The 22,159-nt window shown below is 40.5% G+C and overlaps 1 protein-coding gene across 1 annotated transcript; it reads left to right on the forward strand.

Moving 5' to 3' along the window:
• Window positions 1–248: 248 nt before the first annotated feature.
• Window positions 249–15,415, forward strand: angpt2b (angiopoietin 2b). Its single transcript, XM_041234125.1, has 9 exons — window positions 249–1,242; window positions 5,064–5,219; window positions 6,286–6,407; window positions 7,154–7,386; window positions 8,381–8,505; window positions 12,022–12,123; window positions 12,612–12,778; window positions 13,946–14,076; window positions 14,420–15,415. Exons 1-9 carry the CDS (start codon window positions 919–921, stop codon window positions 14,578–14,580), a joined length of 1,521 nt encoding a protein of 506 aa, XP_041090059.1. The 5' UTR covers window positions 249–918; the 3' UTR covers window positions 14,581–15,415.
• Window positions 15,416–22,159: the final 6,744 nt, after the last annotated feature.

The following is a 22,159-nucleotide window of genomic DNA, read 5'->3' on the forward strand; positions in this document are numbered from 1 at the left end:
ACGTATTAATGTGATCCTGATGCTGGTCTTATCTTCAAAGCCCTCAAACACTCGCTCCAGAAGTAAAACTACACGAGACTCCGCGGAGTCAAATGTTCCAGCTAATGCCATCACTGTGTTATCTTTGTGTACGCTTCAAAGAGCGGGGCTAATGCTTAGAACACAGAAACGTTGAATTCCAGTTCTGAATGGGCGTGGCCTCTTGATTCCGCTACAGTCTAGAAGCTAAGAGCTGAACTCAGCCACAGAGTACAGAGCTGAAGCAAGTAGCCAGAAGCAAGCCTCTGCGATAGAGGGGGGAAGGCAGGAATGCTCCAGAGTGGGAGCCATTCCACTGATCTCTTTTCATTTTTGTGGCTTAGTTCTTTAAACCAGAAGAAGAGGGGTAGGGGAAGTTGAGGACTGACTCAGCACTTAGACAGCCCAGGCATTAACAGTACCCTATCACAGTCAGATTCACTACACAGAACTTCAGGGATAGAGAGAGGCAAAGGGGAGACTTTACAGCATCGAGTTTATTAAAAGAAAAAAAAAGAGGAGAAGGGGGGCACTGCTTCCTGTGAAAGCAACGTGGGCCCCGGCTATAGGAGGGATAGGAAGCAATCCAGTTCCTTATCCCCTCAGTCCAGGCAAATAACTAAATTCTTGGCAGCCTCTCTGCAGCAAGCTGTCATAAAACACATGTCAGCACAGCGCTAGAGCAAGAGCTAAAGAACTTCGGGAAATAGAAACAGATTCTGGCAGAAGCTTAACAGAGCGTCTTGCTGCAAGAAGAGGGAATCATCTTCCAGAAAGTGGGGCAGTTGGATTTTTTTGTTGTTTATATATATATATATATATATATATATATATATATATATATATATATATATATATATAGAGAGAGAGAGAGAGAGAGAGAGAGTTCTGTCACCTTGCATGATGGCACAGCTTCGGATCTCAGTCCTGATTGGCCGGCTCACTGTGGTGATCCTGGCTGTAATTGGCTCGTCAGCACTGGCGGTGGTGGCACCCGCTACACGCTCGGAAAGACGGCATCACCACCGGCTCCAGCACGGGCCCTGCAGCTACACTTTCCTCCTGCCCGAAGTGGAGCACTGCCGCCCTGCTCCGGATTTCCACCTCTCCAACTCCCTGCAGAGAGATTCTGCCTTACCCCCCGCAGCGGAGCAGCACTGGACAGCCAAGCGGCTGGAAGAGCTGGAGGGCGTGATGGAGAACAACACCGAATGGCTGCTGAAGGTAGGGGGTGCTGTTTCTCTTTTTCAAAGTAGCGGTGTGGCTGAGGAGGTATGATGCAGGACGAGTGTGATTGACACCGTGTTTTTTATTCTGGAAAGTGTGTGCTAACGTTACAAAACTAGAAATAAATAACTTACAACCACCAGGGAGCCCTTGGGTTAAAGTACTGAGTTGTTTATTCCGAGTTGATAATGTAAATTGGTGTTCTTTTCCAATAAACAAACAAAAACAAAAAGTGGTGGTAATGACACTTTGAACTAACAGGTTTTGCGAGGTTGAGGTTTTGGTGATGGTTTTGAGCAGGCAAGAAACTTCTTAGATTAACGGTTTGACTTTTTGCTCCGTTGTTTGCTTTTTGTTTAAAGAAGTTAGGTGGCATTGATTTTTTGTTTCAATTAGGAGATACATGGATAGCTACTGGCTACCAGAAAGTGAAACCGCTTCGATAGGGTTACTATTAGAGTTAGGGTCAAGGCTACAGGATAGGGCTAGGGATAGGGATAGGATAGGGTATTAGGGATAGATGTTATACTCTAGTCATTGAGGTCCATTCTCGTTCAGGTCTTTATTACAATGAGACAGTATCTTATTTAGTTGTACCTATACATGTAGGATTGTAGTTGACACAGAGTCCAGAAGATGACCCTCACAGTTCTGCCCATAAACATAAACCAGATATGTTTAATATTAATAAAGCAGATTCCAAGCCTCTATTAGACCGGACCAAAGTTAAATAGGACTGTGCACGTGACTCGAAGTCGAAGAGCATGCTTTCTCAAGCTGCGGTACTTAGGGTCGCTTGGCAAAGCGATAACCTGTTAAGTCATGTTACAATAACAGAATGTCAGGAACTCTCAAGCACATGCTTATTCTCCTGATTGTAATCATGCCCGGCTCCTGCAAAGCGCTCTCACACACTTGGCAAGTCAGTGTGATCAGGGGGATCAGTGTGGCTCTTGTGTTCATTCAAGCAGCAGATTGATTATTCCAGATAAGGTATTAATGTCTTTCCTGCATTCGCAACACACATGCAAGTGCAGTACCTACATGAGCAGAGTATCTACTCTTGGAAAGCTTGCTTGCGGTAAGGTCTCAAACAGCATCTTACTTTACCTTTCAGGAATTAACACAACAGTGGCAGCTTATACAATATAGCACTCTGTCCAACAATAAAGACCCAGTGAGTCCCTTCTGATGCAGAGCGTGAAAAGCTTTCAGCACCTTGCAGCTGATATAATGAATCTCTGATATAAATCTCTCCCGGGCTGGAGACAGCCTCGCTTTGAAGCGCTGCACATTCCTGCGCGTGCTGCAGACTGGCTGAGTGGGTTGTCTCCACTCTAACCAAAGCCCTGGCATTCAATCGCTTTTGTCAGGAAAGCCAGCCCATGCTTACTGTGCAGAGCCTTGTTTATAAACCCTACTGTTTTCTTATTTCAATTCAGTTTTTTTTCACTGGGGATGATGAGGGAATTGGGGTGCATTTTTGTAAGAAACAGACAGAGTGTTCTAATTGTTAAGCCACAGGAAATCTATATCAGAACTCCAGCACAGGCATTACTAACTAACTCACTGGTTGCTTGACCTTATGAGAAAAATCCCTTGACTTACTCTCTCTGCTTTGGTACTCAGTGTACTGATGGATTGCAAATATCGCAAAAACAAAAAGGCTGTAATCGGCATCCACTGCAAAACTGCGAGGTGTTGTTCTGGATTATTCTCAGGGTCAAATTTAATAACCCTTTCCTTAACGACTACATCGCGGCAGGATAATGCCTCAACACACTTTATCAAAACCTACTTGGGCCGAAGTTTCTTTAGTTTAATCCGGAGCTCTGTAAGAATCCCAGTTCAGTAGACAGACACTTCATGCCTTCGTCAGCGCAAGGTGTTGTTTCCTAAATTAAAATAAGTACACGAGTGAGTTTGCAGGCAGTCCAGCTCAGCTAAATGTATAACTACAGACATTACCATGAGCTGCTTCCCATCGTTATCTGACTGTAACGTTGATCTGTTTTGACAGTGAGCTACTGAAGCTGTCAGATCAATACGCATACGTGCAAATAAACACCCTCACTCACATTCCAGAACTGTTATTACTCATAGCTCCCCTGGTCATTTTGAGAGAAAGCAGAGGCTCCGGTACAAAGGAACGGATACTCAGTAAATCATAAGGAATATGTTGAGCTGCAAAACGCACAGGAAGATTCTTCTTCTGCAAGGTGCAGCTCAGAGTACTGTACGCTTGGCCTGCGTGTGCTTTGTATATTATTAATGATTCCTCTTCATTTCTCTCCGGCTGGTAATCACAGAGGAATGAACACGTATCTCCCCATAACAATTTAAACATCTGAACAAATCACAATGAATGCTCTTGGGTTTTGTCAGACTATATTACCTTTGAGGGGTAAAACATGTTAAGTACAGCAATCAAGTTGTGGAGAAAAAAAACTCTATCTATCTATATATAATAGACTGTCTAGAAATGATAACTCAACTCCAAACTGTGCAGTTCTCTAATTCTACAGGACTCCACTCCCTGAAACTTTTCAGATTGTTTTTTTTTGTTTGTTTTGTTTTGTTTTTTCTGGGGAAGTCTTAATGCAAAGTTGTTTGCTGAAACGAGATGATGTGCCAGTACTTGTGTGCCACTGTGTTTAATGCATACAGAACATATCTAAGAAGAGAGCAGGTGATAGGGATTTTTAAGTATGGGTTACCCACATTATATCATGTTTCTATAAAGGATTTGTTTTTTCCAAGCTTTTTCATGTCAGTGTTAAATAGAAATGTCCTTGATTTTAGTGCACAAGAAACGCAAAGTTACTTTTGTTCATCTTCGTTCCTCATTTCAATTATATTTAACTTCCAGGCTTCAAGTTTCACATTTGTGAAAAGTCAGTTCCAAGCTGCTTTGTAAAAATAAAACTGAAGCATGCAATCAACAAGTGGTAGACTTGATTCTTGTTATCTTGTTAACTATTATGGCATGCTGATAATATTTTGACGCTAGGTTCCTGCAACGCTAAGAGCTGCCTCTGCGTGATACAGAGCACACATTTCCCGTCCTAGCCATAGCTCAGTTTGTGGAGGGGAGACTTTCTATCATGACAGTGACGTTGTGTTCTGACAAGTCTTACACTCCCGAAAGAACCAGCTAACGTCATTTGAATATGGAGTAATGCTCTCCTTCAGGCATTGTTGTGTTTAATGCTACAATCCAACACTCTAGCACACCCACAATTCCTGAGGTGTTTTTTAAACTATAAAACTTGTTTAATCTCATTAAAAAATATATAAAAACTACACACTAGATCCGATTTATTGGTTGTATAAACTTCTGTTTGCTTTATTCTGTTGAGATTAAGTTTCTGAAAGTTATTGCCATGCCATTATAGGAACGCTGCTGTTAAACATAATGAAAGTGTTAGTGTGTAGTTACAGGGCCCAAACACCCAAGGGTGCTGGAACTAGGGGTGCTGAAATGTGTTGTTCTCTCTGCTCTAGAACTTTAGCATATTTTCAAAGGCTCGTGTGTCGTCTTAAATTGTGATGAACAGAGCTAAAGAAGAAAGTCATCTTGTCTAGGTTAGATTCCATGACCACTCTTTTGACCCATGCAATTTCCCTGCTTTATTCTGTTATTCAACCAGAATTCCAGTCGAAATTCCTGAACACACGGCCATACGTGTCAAAGTGCTTTAAATGAATGTCTCTGGAAAGTTCGATCGCGTGATGGAGGCATTCAATCAGGGAAATGCGCGGTACGAGTTTTATTTTATTTTATTTTAAAATGTTGTTTTTTGTTTTTCCCGTGGCAGCTGGAGAACTACATCCAGGACAGCGTGAAGCTGGAGATGGTGGAGATGCAACGCACTGCCGCCCACAACCAGACCGCTGCCATGCTGGAGATCGGAACCAATCTGCTGAGCCAGACTGCGGAGCAAACACGCAAACTCACTGACGTGGAGATGCAGGCAAGGCAGCCTGCTTACTGCACTGAGAAGGACGGGTTACTCTCAGAAATGATTAGGAAACGCGTTGTTCATTGTTTTGACATGGAATAACAATTTATCTAAAAAATGTAATGGAATTACAAAGTTCCACGTCATGTTACAAATCAATTACAGTTTCCTGTACACGCCTGGTACTTATAACACTATATCCTTTTAGAATGATCTTTCTTGTCATTCATTTCCATTACAGTGCAATACAATTGCACCAGAAGCGCTACCTTTGAACTAGGCTATACCAAGTTGATTTTATGATGGGAGAGATTAATAGATATTTTTTATGCTGAACCAAGATGATATGCTTTTTCTACTTGTTTCACAACTCATAAAAGATAAAACACCGTTCTAGCACATTTCTCCCAGTCTCTAACGCAAGTGTAGCCAGCAAACATAACTGGGGCACCTAAACAACTAAGCAACTGTTGTTTCAGAACAACTGTGACTGTTTCCCTTTTGACACTCGTCCATTGTATACAGGTACCCAATCCTGTCTAAATATTTGCACATTAAGCGCCCATTGTTTCAAATATTAGTTTAGCTGTGAAAGCAGCGTGGATCTCCAAACAAGGCTTGTGATAATAATAGCAAACGGAATTGATTGGAATGGTACAGAGATTATTACTATGGGTGAAATTGTGGACCAGACCTGGACAGGATGCATTGAGACAGGTCAAACAGAAGAGCTACAGGCTGTCTCTGTCTGTCCATGTAGGTATGAAGACTCTTATGTTGCTGCAGGGATAGGAACTCAAACTTGTCCTTCTGGGTTTCAGAACGCCCCCTGTTTTGGTGCATCATTGAAATCTGAGCAATCAGGTGACAGCACTTATACAGCATGAATAAGCATGAATTCAGTTTGCAGGTTTGATTTTGCAGTTTCTTGTGCAGCTATAGGGAATGAACCCTCTATTAAACAGGCCTAACTCCTCACACCCAGAGCTTCTGATCATTTCAATAATGTGCTTCACTGAAGGTGGTTCTGAAACCCAGGCACCGCTGTAAGTTTCTAACCATGGTTCTGGTTCCCCAGATGCTTAATCAGACCTCCAGGCTGGAGATCCAGCTGCTAGAGAACTCCCTGTCCACCAATAAGCTGGAGAAACAGGTCCTGCTGCAGACCCAGGAGATCACAAAGCTTCATGACAAGAACAGGTAAGGAGGGGCTCAAGATCAGACAAGCAAGGCTCTTTCATTCAGTTTCTGTTTTCATTCTAATGAATTTCATAAGCTCAGAATATACCTTAGCAGATTCAAGAATAGCGCTAATGGTTTACAGTTAGTATCAAGTTCAATCTGTAAAGAAGATTGTTCCAATAGATAACCTCTTCGCAGTCGTTAGTCACGGTGATAAAATTGGATGACACAAATGTCCTAATAAAACAAAACAAAGTGCTCCTAAACCTTGTACAGGCAGTCAATGCAACGCGCTACAATGGGCATCTGTCAAATAAATAAATAACAATGCAATAATAATAGACTTTGATTAAGTATTTCACCTGCAGATGCAATTCTTTGGTGGTTTTCATCTCTCAGGTTGATTAATCAGGTTTCCTCCTCCAGTATCTTAAGCAGAAGACCACTCCCGGTCCCATTGCTTGCTATAACTCAGGTTATACCACTATGCCATGTGCTAAAATAAACTTACAAGCATTTGGTCATTAATCAATGTCTTAATGCGTCCTGCCAGCATGACAAGTTACCTGTGCAAAAGGGATCTGACGAGTCTAATTAAACTCACACTTGAAGCCTGAGTGGCTTAACCTGCATTACATTATACCCTGAACTTTATTTTAAACAAACGTTTTGAGGAGAAGTGTGGCACAAGGTTTTCATCCTCTGCTCTGCCCTTCCTGCCCCATCTCATCTTCTCTCTCTCTCTCTCTTTCTCTCTCTCTCAGTTTCCTGGAGCAGCGGTTCGTGGCAATGGAGGAGCGTCACAGCCAGGAGTTGCAGGGGCTCAAGGCAGAGAAGCTGCAGCTGCAGGACCTGGTGGCACGACAGAGCAGCTTCATCACAGAGCTGGAGAGGGAGCTGGGCAGCGCCACCTCCAACAGCACCCTGCTGCAGAAACAGCAGGCTGCCCTCATGGACACCGTGCATCAGCTGCTTAGCATGGTCAATCAATGCAACGGTCAGTACAACTGAGAGACACAGGGGAGGGGAGAGGCTGAGGGAGAGAGGGGGGGAGAGAGGGAGGGAGTGAGTAGGGGAGAGACACGGCAGAGGGAGGAGAAGATCCAAGAAAGGGGGGAGGGGAAGAAACAGACTGATAACAGAGGAGAGACAGTGGGGGGGATCAGGGATAGGATGAAGGAGGGGAGAGGGAGAGAAAGAGAATTAAGTCTTGAGAAAGTGGTCTTCAAAGTCAGGACAGACAGACATGGATTTTTGTAGGGATGAAGATGTAAGGTAAACAGTAATGCAATAAACATTCATTTTTAAAAAATAATAATTTTGATAATGTAAAGGGGCAGATCAATTTCGTCATATCTTGATCCCATGAAAACCATAGCAATCGACAGTCAGTATTTATGACCAGTAGAGCAAATTAAAAAACCTCTCACACGCTGCAGTCAGCCGTTCGTTCCTCCCTCTGCATCCTCCATGGCTTTGCTCTAATGAAAACCACATGGAAAGTAAGTCATAAAGACAATCAGGGCTGTTGTTTTGCAGGTCTAAAAATAGCCTGTGCTAAACATGGGATCAGCACGTGCATTCTTATATTTAGGGCAGTGGTGCAAAAGTCGCTTTGTTTGTCCAGTTTAGAATAAGTGTTGCACAGATCAGCAGGAAAGCTGAGCAGGTAGTACCAGGAGACCATGGTGAAGAGGGGGTGGTTGCCCTTGCAGAGGTGCTGTTGTAGCATGTGTCTTGCATCACTGGGATTTTCAGGTTCAGCGAAGCCATCACATTCTTGCAATGCCTGTAGATTTTCATTATGCCGCTGCATTTCTTTACCATATCCTGGTAGAGTTCCACATAAGAGACAAGTCAAGCCTTTGGCATTCTGCAGCTGCCTGCCAAGTGCAATTGATCTGCACTGCATACTTCATTCTGCCCGGCGCATCTGTCAACCGATTGGTCAATTCCGATCCCATCCAGCACGTGCTCCTTGTTCCCTGCAGAGATCTCCATGCCACCCAAGGAGGAAGTGCTCAGGTTTAAAGACTGCGCTGAGGTTTACAAGTCCGGGCTCAAGACAAGCGGAGTCTATACACTGCATTACCTGAACTCCACAGAAACAGTTAAGGTAAGCATCGGCACTGTCTGGATGCTACTGCTTTAGCTTGCAGGTATCATAAAGCCAAAAAAACAGGCATTGCCTAGCAGTGACTAGAACCCTCTGACATCACTCAGCAGTCAATAGTAACAACACATGCCCTCTTATATCACAGGTTTAGTGCAGCAGATATAGCCATTGTGTCCCACAGCCTAAGTCTATACTTATTGGTATGTTGTTGTCTTTGTACTCTCAAAAAGCAGCAATGCTGGTTCTTTACTAAGTGGGTCTGGGCTCTAAGTTTATGATGAATGTTTTTCCTTGATTTGTTGGTTATCTATTCCAAGCTGTGCTGAAAGTATATATGATGAATTGATGTAATTATGCTGAGCAGATGCAGCTGGCCCCTGTCGGTGTGTTTAGTTTACTGTGCATCCACCCGGGCTGAGGGCTGGGAAATTAATCCCCCTTTCTTGGAATACTGACCAAATTAATTAAAGGATTCCTGGGTCCTCCATTCTCCATTGCAGAAATGTAAAAAGAAAAAAAAAGTTTCAACACCGTGTTCCTTTACCTCCCTGTAAGAAAACGGAGACCTTATTTTTCACTTTAAATTCCTGTTGCTATTTCCGTGTGTTTTGTTGCTGGCGGTGCTTATATATGTTTGTAATCAAGTTTTGACCATGCATCCAAATTCTTCTCTGTGCTTTCACTGTAGAGTCTCATAAAATTTTATCGATATTTTCCCACCATTTTTTGTGACATTGATGGAGTCAAGACTATCTGCAAATTCTTGACAAAAAAGTCAACAAATGTCAACTGATGTTGCTGCCGTTTATCAAAAAGGATGAGCATAATAAACATTCTTCATAATAAACATTCTTCATATTAAACATTCTTCATATTAAACATTCTTCATAATAAACATTCTTCATATTAAACATTCTTCATATTAAACATTCTTCATATTAAACATTCTTCATATTAAACATTCTTCATAATAAACATTCTTCATAATAAACATTCTTCATAATAAACATTCTTCATATTAAACATTCTTCATATTAAACATTCTTCATATTAAACATTCTTCATATTAAACATTCTTCATAATAAACATTCTTCATATTAAACATTCTTCATATTAAACATTCTTCATATTAAACATTCTTCATAATAAACATTCTTCATATTAAACATTCTTCATATTAAACATTCTTCATAATAAACATTCTTCATATTAAACATTCTTCATAATAAACATTCTTCATATTAAACATTCTTCATATTAAACATTCTTCAAACATTCTTCATATTAAACATTCTTCATATTAAACATTCTTCATAATAAACATTCTTCATATTAAACATTCTTCATATTAAACATTCTTCATATTAAACATTCTTCATATTAAACATTCTTCATAAAACATTCTTCAAACATTCTTCATATTAAACATTCTTCATATTAAACATTCTTCATATTAAACATTCTTCATATTAAACATTCTTCATATTAAACATTCTTCATATTAAACATTCTTCATATTAAACATTCTTCATATTAAACATTCTTCATATTAAACATTCTTCATATTAAACATTCTTCATAATAAACATTCTTCATAATAAACATTCTTCATAATAAACATTCTTCATATTAAACATTCTTCATATTAAACATTCTTCATAATAAACATTCTTCATATTAAACATTCTTCATATTAAACATTCTTCATAATAAACATTCTTCATATTAAACATTCTTCATAAAACATTCTTCAAACATTCTTCATATTTCTTCATAACATTCTTCATATTAAACATTCTTCATAATAAACATTCTTCATATTAAACATTCTTCATAATAAACATTCTTCTATCCATTTCATTACTAGGTCTTCATTCTATAGGATGCCAAAAACCTAAACCAGAAGCTTGTTTTATTGTTGTTTGTTTAGACATAATCTTGAGTAGCCCCTGATTCGGTATGTTTCAGGTTTCATTGTCATGCACACCCTCTGATAACCAAGGTCAGTGACAGCAAACAATTGGTTTTATGGTAATAACAGTAGGGGGTATAACGACCTGGGTCTTGCGTTAATGGTTCGAATACACTCAGGGTCTTATTTCAACCTGCTCCATACTGAAACTTATTACATTTAGTAAGTTCAATATAACATAATCTTTTTTTCTGTAATTACACCTGCTTTATATTCTCTTTTAACTCTTAAATTAAAAAAAGAAGACATTTCCCATAATGCGTGTCCCTTAAACAAAGATATAATGTATAACTTGAATGAAGGGGTTGTTTCAACACAACTTAACTCTACTTTTCCGGTTTGCACTTTTGTAGTAATAAAGGGATTTAAGGATATATTGAAATGCATCGCTTAGCTGATTGATGCTACACTAGCTATGCTTTTATTAAAAACTAAACACTTTCGACAAAAGGCCCCTATTTTTTTTATGTGCAACAGCACCAAAATGAGAATTAAATGAGAAATGACTCAGGATAGTAACACTATGATTAGCAGCCTGAAACAAACAGCATCCCTGTGGAATATTCCAGCAACTGCCAGAGAGCCGGTGACCAGCTAAGACTTGGGAATTGGAACAGAAATGTATACTGGGCACCCAGCAAAGGAAACATAATCCCGGACTAGGTCAAGAGGATACAGGAGAGCATGTGGCAAAGTTAAGAACTTCACAGTAAAACAGATTTTTTTTCACGGATAGTGTTTTGCTGGAATTGCTCTTAGGGATGTCCCATGCTATTTTTCTTTTTCTTCCCAGGAATAATTCACGAGTCAGATGTTGTTTTAACAGATAGTCAGGAATGTGACCGCCTGTGGTTCAGGAGAGTTTCACAATCACACAATTGAATCAACTCAATGGTATTTCTCCTAGGAGCACCCTAATGTGACCATGTGTAACCAAAACAAGAAAACAGTAACTGAAACCTCGCAATCTCTTACAAGAAAAATATAATTTGCTTTTATTTGAAGATAATAAGGGAGCCCCTGCTGACTTGTTGTGGGTTATTGTTATCATGACATGCTACACAAATTGAAACCAGCGTGAGTGGCCTGTGTGATTATAAAATAATGGGGTGCTGTTGAGTGTTTATAAAAATAAAATAAAAAACTTTCTTTCTTTCTTTCTTTCATTCTCTCTTTTCTTCCCTATTAAACACGAAATACTCAAAGAAACAAAAAATTCATTGACAAAAGTTTTTTTGACCATTTCAAGACTTCCAGTCTGAACATTTGGCATTACACTGGAGTTTTTCATACTTCTTCTGCGTACACTTGATTTTGTTACCTTATGATTCTGATTGATCACTGAAGACATTGACAAAGATTTCCAGTCGAAACTCTTGTCACTGAATTTCTTGGGTTTCTATAAGTATTTCTAAATTCCCCTCTAGTGAGTGTTTTACAGTTCATCCCTGAATTCTGCCGATGGGGCTGGCCTGATCTTCACCCATAGCAAACACTTCCCTGAAGCTGCTCTTGTCTCTGGTTTTCTTTTTGTTTCCCGCAGGTTTTCTGTGACATGGAGACGAGCGGAGGAGGGTGGACGGTCCTACAGCACAGAATGGACGGGGCAGTGGATTTCCATCGACCCTGGAAAGATTACAAAACGGTAAGAAATTCACAACCAACCCGCTAGTGAAAGGTGGCCCCAGAGCACTGAACTGTAAACGGTTTCACACAGTAACCCTGTTAATCACACCCAGTGCCCTGCAGAAGTCCAGTTTAATCGCAGCTGGTTGACAGAGAGTGGGTAATACTGGCTCTGAACTTTCCCTTGGTTCCTTGACATGGGATGTTTTGAGAAGCAGCAGGAGCTTACACATCGAATTGTTATTGCACCTGCGATCTCTGTTTTGCTGATAATGTGACTTGGCACATCACACCATGAAAGAAAAGCAAACCCAGCTGATCGTAAGATAGCTTTGTTTGCCCTGGCTGGGGGAACGTCAAAGACTGGCATGTTGAGAAATTGACATTTTCTCTCTTTATTGTTATTATTATTAGTATCATTATTATTATTATTATTGTTAATATTTTTTTTCACTGAGAAGATATCATTTCCTACCTAAATCTTGGTTTTGTGTCTGGATCGTGCAGGGCTTCGGGGATCCCTATGGAGAGTACTGGCTGGGAAATGATTTCCTCCACCAGTTGACGAGTAGTGGCGAGCACACCCTGCGTATAGTTCTCAAAGACTGGGAGAACAACAAAGTGTACTCCCAGTACGACCACTTCCACACCGACAGTGAAGAGCGCAACTACAGGTAAGAGAGTACAGAGCGGAGGAGGGCGGAGAGAGAGCCTACAGCTCCTGAAGGGGATTGTATGGAGATGGAGCTGGCATCCCTTACATTTGAAGGTGTTTCCCATTTTCCCAGTTCATTTGAATGCTCTAACTACACTGCAGCTCAATCATCCGTATTTCTCACAGCTGAATCCAAGCAGTAGAATCCAGACATTAGAAGTGACAGTGAAGTCTCTCATGTGATGGAACAAGACAGCACATGAGCCAATACCCTGCTGCTGGCATAGACCCTATGACCGTTAGTCATGCTAAGTAAAGCGTCACCTGCAATTCATTATTGTGATTGTTGTAATTGTTGAAATTGCAGATTGATTATAAACACAGGCCGTAACGACGCTCTTGCAGAGAAGATGAAATTGTTTGGATATAAAAGAAACACTACCCTTTGCATTCCATAATTCCTGCAGCGCATGCGGTGCTGAGCAGCATAGAGTTGTGCCAAATACCATGCCAGCATCTTTATCCATCGTGTGTTTAATTTGTGCATATTGTTAAGAGCTTTTCCTGGGCCTCTGGAGCTCAGTTCAAATCCCATTTTAAAGGTATCTCTTGCCAAGACGTTTTTATTTTTGGTTTAATACCTACTGCGGTGCTGTGTGGGCTTAATTCTGGGAAACATAAGTGAAGACACTTTCCAAAAGCCAATCTGTGAACACATTTGTTCACAGTCAACGACCTACTTTCCAGTTGCTTGAAGGAGGCATTAGCTGATACAATTATCTGCCTGATAATCACAGAGGCATAACAGGGTGTGCTTTAAAATGAGCAAATGTAAACTCACACGTTAAGTATGTGTTGAAGTAGCAGTATTACTTTGCTTAAAATATCTTTACCAGCAATGTAATTAACAGGTAACTCATCACTGGTGACAATTGCATTCAATTGCATGCACTTAACATTCATTCATGACACGCTTCACCCTTAGTTAATAGCGCACTGGATGGGGTTCACACATTTTACAAAAGTGAGGTCATTAACCCAAATAACTGAGGTGCTTGAAAAGGGTGTTTATTAGACCGTGATGTTAATGATGCTTATAATCTTCACCAGTTGAATTGATTGAATAAGGTCCAGGGCTGATAGCATGCATGCGAGTGGAATGTAAACCCATGCATGCCTCTTGCAGGCTCCACGTGAAGGGCTTCAGTGGGACGGCTGGACGCACCAGCAGTTTAAGCCACTCTGGGACCGAGTTCAGCACCAAGGACAGAGACAATGACAAGTGTGGCTGCAAGTGTGCCGAGATGGCGACTGGAGGTAAACAGCCACCTAAATCCTTCATTTAACCATGTAACTTAAATGATCTGTAAGGAGAGTTATGTCCTATATTGGATCCTGCATCACATCTTACAGTATATTGACTAAATTAGCGCTGAGCTAAAGCCTTGTTTGCATGTCAGCAATAACTGTGTTGTGTTCCCAATGCAAACCGAATCAGTCTGTGCTCTACCCTGTTTTAATATTATAACAGTATCTGCTTACCTGTGGAAAGAGCCCTGGTAGAGCAATAAGCAACCCAAGGATAATACCACCTGGGTAACACTGGACTGCAAGTCTTGCAAGCCTGCCTTACCTTCTTCTGTCTCGGTCTCCCATGTAGGCTGGTGGTTTGATGCCTGTGGTCCCTCCAACCTCAACGGGATCTATTACGCTGGCAACACCAACATGGTCAGGTACAATGGGATCAAGTGGTACTACTGGAAAGGACCAAGCCTGAGCCTCAAAGAGACCACCATGATGATCAAGCCTGTGGACTTCTGAAGTGTGAAGGGACTGGTTCTCTAACCTCTGGACCTTGTTAATGATCTGAGGAAGGTGCTGGGCTTTTGTGAAGAATGGCATGCACGAGTCAAAGCAGTGCAGATGTGGACGTCAAGGGGTATTTAAAAGGACATTATATAACAGCGTGTCCACACTGAAAACTGGACTTTGAATCATCATTCGAGCTTTTGTAGGATGATGGAGGGATCCTGTGTATGTATTTCAAATGTATTATTATTATTATTATTATTATCATCATCATCATCTATGGCTCTGCTATACTGTAACAGGGCTTTAACACCAGAATCGCTTTAGCAACGCTATCATTTAGATGGACTCCAGGTCTAAGTGCAGGGTACCTAGAAATACAAGGAGAGCTTTGGGTTTATCTTGGATCATTTCCTTATTTTTATTAGTGTTTAAACTTCATAGCGATAGATCCTTTATTCTGAACATTTTGAGATCCAGCCATGCCAGAACATTATTCTAATGTTTTCCTCATTGGCTTTGTTTTTCGGGTTAGGCAGAGACTGAATAAGAATATCTGTAATTACTGGTTTTGATTGATTGATTGATTTTATTATTATTATTTTTTAACATGCACTGCAGCTTCAGTATTTCCATGAAACATCTGTACTGTCTCTGGTTTTTTTTTTATTGCTGTAACTACCAATGACGTAGATCTTTAATACTGACGTGCGGAGGAAATCATTCCAATTTCTAAAGACATTACAATCTGAGGTTATCCTAAAAAGGAGTGACCTTGGAATACACACTTAGCTTGTTGCAACTAGAGAGCTCTAATTTTAAAAATAAAGAAATAAATCATTGTAAAGTTTCTTTGAAAAGTTTTTTTTTTTTTTTTTTTTTTTTTGCATGTCACTGGCAGCTACAGTGCTGTCCGTGATGTAATTTCTGAATAGATCAAAATAAATAAATCAAGAAAGAGCTGCCCTTTATGACTTATGACCCTCTTCCATTCCACAATGCTATTCAATCCCACTTTTCAACAGCCCCCTGAACACACCACTGCTTTGCGAGTGACGTTTTAGACATCTTTCATTTAAAATGTACCACACATTTACAAAGTTTGACCGAAAGTGGCAGCTGCATAGACAGCACATGTTGCCGTTCCAAACCAAATCTGATGTGAAGAATGTGAGAATCCTGTTAGATTCCTCTGACCGCAAGGTATTTTATTTTAAATGGAGACGCTGCAAAGATGCTTCATTGCCTGTGGTTTTAAACACTTTACATACTGAGCCTAAGGAATGTGACCACTGTAAACAAAATGGATTCCATTATCATAAGAAGCCTGGCTCCAGTTCAACATTTATATATACCGTAGCTAAGGACACAATACAATGGAGGAGGTCTGTATATAATGAAAGGTATCTGTAGTTACAGCATTCAGGGCCCATGGAGTCATATACATTCAAGGCCCATATCTAACACACACACATATATTATATATATATACACACACACACACACACACACACACACACACACTTTGTGTTTTTGGTGGGGGGGGCTGGTAATTTAGTTTTCAGTGGAATCCTTGTAAATAGTCTTGATTTGGTTTGTTTTCCCTGGAAACAAAGTGAGGTTGAGGGAGGAACGGAACAGAATGTGAATTTGATGGCAATCTGAGGTTAGAGCCGTGTGTGTGTGTGTGTGTGTGTGTGCAGCGCAGGGAGAAAGGGGGAGTCTATTAACACGTGTGTGTGTGTGTGCGCGCATAGCGCAGGGAAAAAGAGGGAGTCTGTTAACACAGTGTGCTTCAATCCCAGATCCCTGCTATCACATTACACCACAGCTCAGTGCAGTGAGAGCTCAGTGCTCTTAAACGGCTTAGAACAGGCCCCAGGTGGATAGAACAAAGGTAGAATGCAGTTGGGTTAAGTGACCTGCAGGTAGGGAATGCAATCCTCTAGCTTTGGAGGTATGGACCTGGGAGTGCTGCCCCCTCATTTTTATAAGTGATTGTTTTTATAATGGCAGCCTTGTTGGTCATTACAATACCTGCAGATTGGAATCAGCTGTTTGGTAAAGGAATTATGATACGTCTATACATTTATATAACAATAAAGAAATGACACTAACATCTGCGTCTCACTGTCTCTTCAAATATACCCCGATACATGAAATAGAATATAACATGTAGTTATGGACACGTGAATGTAGAGTAGCAAACAAGAATGCTTTGTAGGAAAAACGATATATTTACTGATTTAGAAAAGAACACAGAGGGGGGGGGAGAATGCCAAAGATATGTTACAGAAATAAATATATAAACAAATAATAATAAAGGCTACATTCCAAACCACGTTCTTGTCAACACTCCATTTTTTAATTTTTCTATTTATTTTATTTTTTTATCATTGCTTTGTAATGTCCTTTTCTGGCTACATGGGGTTTTTTTCTGCTTCTCTTCCAAGAGCAATAAAACAGACGCGGAGTCATTTCCAACCGAAATTAAATCAACAAAATTTAAATGTCTTTCAACGGTGACAGCTTAACAGCATCCAGTTATTCCCTCTGAAAGCAAACGACAGCCTGGGAATCTGAGCTGTTAACGACGTCTATTCATCTGCCCTACCAGATGACTTCATCTCTTAAGATCAGTCCCGTTCCTGTATCACTTCTCATCTCGACACCTTAGAGACGTCACCTTGGGCACCAACAGTAAAGGCTTCTACTCAAGACAGGATTTGCCTAAAGGTAAACACAATGCCCCATGCGTACAGAATGTGCTAATGCTTAAATATTAAATCAGTGATCCCCTTAAGGTTTTATAATCCTATCCAACCTTGTATTATCTTTAGTGCCATCCCACCGGCCCCCTTCTCAGCATGCAGCTTTTCACTACTAATGCATTTTCCTTAATTTTACCCCCTGTGATATATTCTGCGCAGAGAGGACTCTAATACCAGTGTGATATATTCTGCGCAGAGAGGACTCTAATACCAGTGTGATATATTCTGCGCAGAGAGGACTCTAATACCAGTGTGATATATTCTGCGCAGAGAGGACTCTAATACCAGTGTGATATATTCTGCGCAGAGAGGACTCTAATACCAGTGTGATATATTCTGCGCAGAGAGGACTCTAATACCAGTGTGATATATTCTGCGCAGAGAGGACTCTAATACCAGTGTGATATATTCTGCGCAGAGAGGACTCTAATACCAGTGTGATATATTCTGCGCAGAGAGGACTCTAATACCAGTGTGATATATTCTGCGCAGAGAGGACTCTAATACCAGTGTGATATATTCTGCGCAGAGAGGACTCTAATACCAGTGTGATATATTCTGCGCAGAGAGGACTCTAATACCAGTGTGATATATTCTGCGCAGAGAGGACTCTAATACCAGTGTGATATATTCTGCGCAGAGAGGACTCTAATACCAGTGTGATATATTCTGCACAGAGAGGACTCTAATACCAGTGTGATATATTCTGCACAGAGAGGACTCTAATATCCGTGGAACAGCAGACACGAGAGGGCTGCTGTACACTGCTGTCCCTTCAAATATATGAACACATTTAGATAAGCAATGGACTCTGAAGATGGCTGAAGGTAGGCATCTGAAAATCTACTTTAAAGCTCTTTTAAAACAGCATTCACTGCAGCTGAACACATTGCTACTCTGTGAAAACAAATGATTAGGAAATAAACCGACACATAAACAGTTTATTTTAACAATATATGCTGGATGAACAAATAAACACCAAATGCTTTCTTAATAAACATGACCGGGTAAAGTATACACGTACAGAAATGTGTTTTCATTCTGCTGCACACGAGTTATGTTTAATTCTTAAATCATTTACACATTTTTTAATTTATTTTTTTTTTAATGGAGGAAAACTCTGATTGTACAGTACTTCTCCGGGAAACAGTATTAAGGAGGCTTCAGTGTCGGTGGCTTATGTTTTATTGCACTGACATCGTTTAACCACAAGGGGGCATGTTGAAGTCGACATGTTGACAGAGAACACACTGTAAACAAGACACACAGAAAGTCTTCATTCAAGGCTAAAAAGACTGCAGCTGAAAAGAAGACTCCCTCATAAATATGGTACACGGCGATACAAACATTGCAAAGAGTACCAAAGCATAGAGCATGCATAATGAAAGCATGGCAAAGCGCGGGCAAGTACGGGAAAGCATTGGAAACTATAGCAAAGTAAAATACCATAACCAGGGGATTGTATGCCAAACATAGCATGCGAATGGGTAAACCATGGCTGCATGCATATTTACTGTGCAAATACACCCTTGTGCAGAAATGTCTTCAAACACACCATTTTGCAAAATGACTTCTGCAAAAATGCTTGCAAATGGCTATGACAAGCTACGCCGAAGCTGTGATCAATCTAAAGGAGGTTTTTACACATTTTAATAAAGACACACTGAACGGGCATCAGCACAGAGCAAGCTTTTTGACAGTTTAGCTCATATCACTCCACTGGGCTGTTAGCACTTATTTTACTGGCTGGCATAAAATGCATTGATTGAGCAAACTCCCAGCTTCTGTTGTCATTGCTGTGGTGTGAAGGCGCTGTAAACTGTGCGTCTTGTTGAGTACAGAAGGGATACAGATGCCTTTCTGAAGCCACATGCTAAGAACAAGCCAAATAAACTAGGCTGGGGTGTTACCCTGCCTGTACCTGGATTCAGGTTCACGAACAAGAAAGGAGATAGATCTGTTATTTGCAGCGTTGAGTTTCTCACAGGTGAAGCTGTGAATCAGGATATTCATGCTCTCAAAGGAGACTGCTCTAAATGCAGGGTATGGTTCTGGGATTCCCTTCAGCTCGCTGATGGTGCTGCAGTTTCCCCGTAGAGAGGCTCGTGGTATGTGAGTTAGCAATGTGTAACATCTGGGAAGGGTCCTGCAGAGTAAACAAGCATGCACCCCAGCTGAGACATCACTCACAGGGTTTTCACCTGGCTCTGACAAATCCCTGAAGACTTGGGAGTCTATCGGATTATCTAAACAGCAGTGGAAATGAATGCACTTCTGTGCTGCAGTCCTTTAACTTGCTATATTAATAACATGAGTGATTTATTGACGTATTACTACCTCTAAATGCAATTAAACAATATATACACAGGCTAGCGTTCAAGCAGAATAGGTGTTCAGCACACCGAAAAAGATGTTTGGTTCTTTGTTTCTCGTCAGTTTTGCTATAGATTAATACTGTCCACAAGCCCAGCTTCTCAAATCCACATTCCTTAAGATTGGCACACAATGTCTTGACCTGTGGTTTTCCTTGTAAAGGTTTCCTATAGTAAAAGCATAACAAAGTATGATGCAACCTTCCTGGTGTAACTTTGAAGGGTAAACAGGGTTCAGTGCATTGTATGATCCTGGGAAAAGCAAGGTGCAGAAATACAGTTACAGCTTTTATAAGGGATACTGTAGTAACCCTTCAACCAATGAGCAACTCAGCAATCTAGCCTATTATAAACCAGTTGCTACAAAGCCAGCTTGCAGATAGCAGCCTGAAACGACAGTATGACAGTTTGAAAGAGCCCTCCATGATTAGTGACTGGTCTTTCAACCCCTCTGTTCTGCCGATACTCCAGCTCCTCTATGCTAATAACACGGAGGCAGCAAATCAATTTGTCAAAGAGAGGTCTTCCACAGAACAGAGCCCCTGTGAGTGCATGGGAGCAATGCCAATAAACCGCTCCCTGCAAAACTGTGCCTCCGAAGGTTTGGAGTCAGCTGAGCGGTTCTCCAGGGTCAGCATACTTTGCTAAGGGAGGACTGGGGGAGGTAACCATCAAAGTCAGTGAGCAGGATCAGGGAGCTTTTAGAAAGCAGTGTTTTTGGCTTGAATTTACTTTATGCTCTTCCCCTAGGCTGTTTTGAGAGTTTCCTTGACAGATTTTTGGCAAGGAACATAAAGAAGAGAAAAGAGTATCATTACAGATGAGCAACTAAACAAAAAAAAAATAAAACCTACAGTGCATTGCTCCTTCAGGTACATGCAGGCTCACACATAAACTATACTGGAGGATTCAAGGAGTATTGATTTAATTTAGAAAGGAATCTCAAATGGGACAGCTGTGAAAGATTGAAGCAAAGAAAATGCCCCTCAGTTCCCAAATCACTTTTATTGTATTTAGAATATTAGGTTAAACTTTCAGAACGTTTGAACCTCTTCCCTAAAATCGATTAAAAAAAAAAAAAAAAAAAAAAAACTTAACGTAAAAAAAAAAAAGTTTTAAAAAACGTTCTTCTTGAGGACCTGCTTGTGGTTTTTGAGGTCGGTTGCGTCATCCTTGGATTCTTGGATGAAATGAAATTATCTTCAATGAGTTCACTGGTAGGGCTTATCGGAATCAATTCGATCGACCAGCCCAGGTTCAAACACAGTTCATACCTGCAAAGTTGCTGCATCAGGGATGTTGTTTGCAACATTTCTGAAGTGGATGAGTAAGGTCAAAGCATCACCACTTCATGAATAAGGGATACGTGCCCTGAATGCTTTAAGCATGGCAAAGAAGATACACAAGTTAATGAGATGTGTTTCACAAGACCTCAAATCCACGCTCGCACATTCACTAATCAGCTGAAAGTGAATATTTGCATAAGGAAATTGGAACGCCGTGTTCTCATTAGCTGATAAAATGCCACTCGGAGGATGCTATGAATCTGTGTCAAGCCCGGTCAGGTTTCAGTGTTTCCCTTTTAAACTTAAGCGCATTTTAATCAAACTCGCCCTGAGTGGTAGCTATTTATTTGATGGTGGAAATGTTATAAGGTTAGCGCGCATGTTGGTTTTGACGCTGAAGGATGGCAACTTATTTACCATTTATAACAAATAGGTTTTTTATGAGAGGTCTGGGAGAAAAAAACAACAACTGTTCAGTCAAGTTCATGGCATGGAGACACAGCGGTTGGGCAGACTATGCAGGGAGGTGTCTAGAAAGTTTAACGCTGTGTGGTTCTGACAGAACTCTTTTTATCACCTATCCTTTCCAAAGTTTTTTTTTTTTATCGATGTATTTCATGAATTACCTTTCATTATGTTTGTCTAACTTTCTTTGTAGAATCACCGGTGTTTTATATCCCAAGACTGACTGTGTAGTTATTCATTTCCACACATACTGCACATTGAGCATGTACACAATGTTTGAGGATATATTTATAAAATATCTTTCACAATTACTGCTGAGGGCTAACTGTTTGTACAGTCACATTTTAATGAATACCAGTGGCAAGTTTCACATCACATTCTGTTTATAAAGGCATGAGTTACATGGTGTTATAACACTGTAAAAATGTAGTCAATGTGTAACACATTTACAAATTGATTATTCATTGTTTATAACAGAGCCTTACATTTAAGTGCTGACAAAAATACTTCTCAGAAACAAGAATCGGTCCAGCCTGAATTGTGTTTGGATAACCGGTATACAAACTGGGGACAAACAGGTGCAGTTGCTGTATTTCCAAAATTTCGCTTGACAGCCACGCATCGATCTTACTGCAAAGCAGTCCAGAAATAGACGCAGTCTGCTGCTTGTGGGTCAGGGTGATTTATCGCATGCTTT

This window comes from Polyodon spathula, chromosome 32 (assembly GCF_017654505.1).
Source record: "Polyodon spathula isolate WHYD16114869_AA chromosome 32, ASM1765450v1, whole genome shotgun sequence".
Taxonomy (NCBI): domain Eukaryota; kingdom Metazoa; phylum Chordata; class Actinopteri; order Acipenseriformes; family Polyodontidae; genus Polyodon; species Polyodon spathula.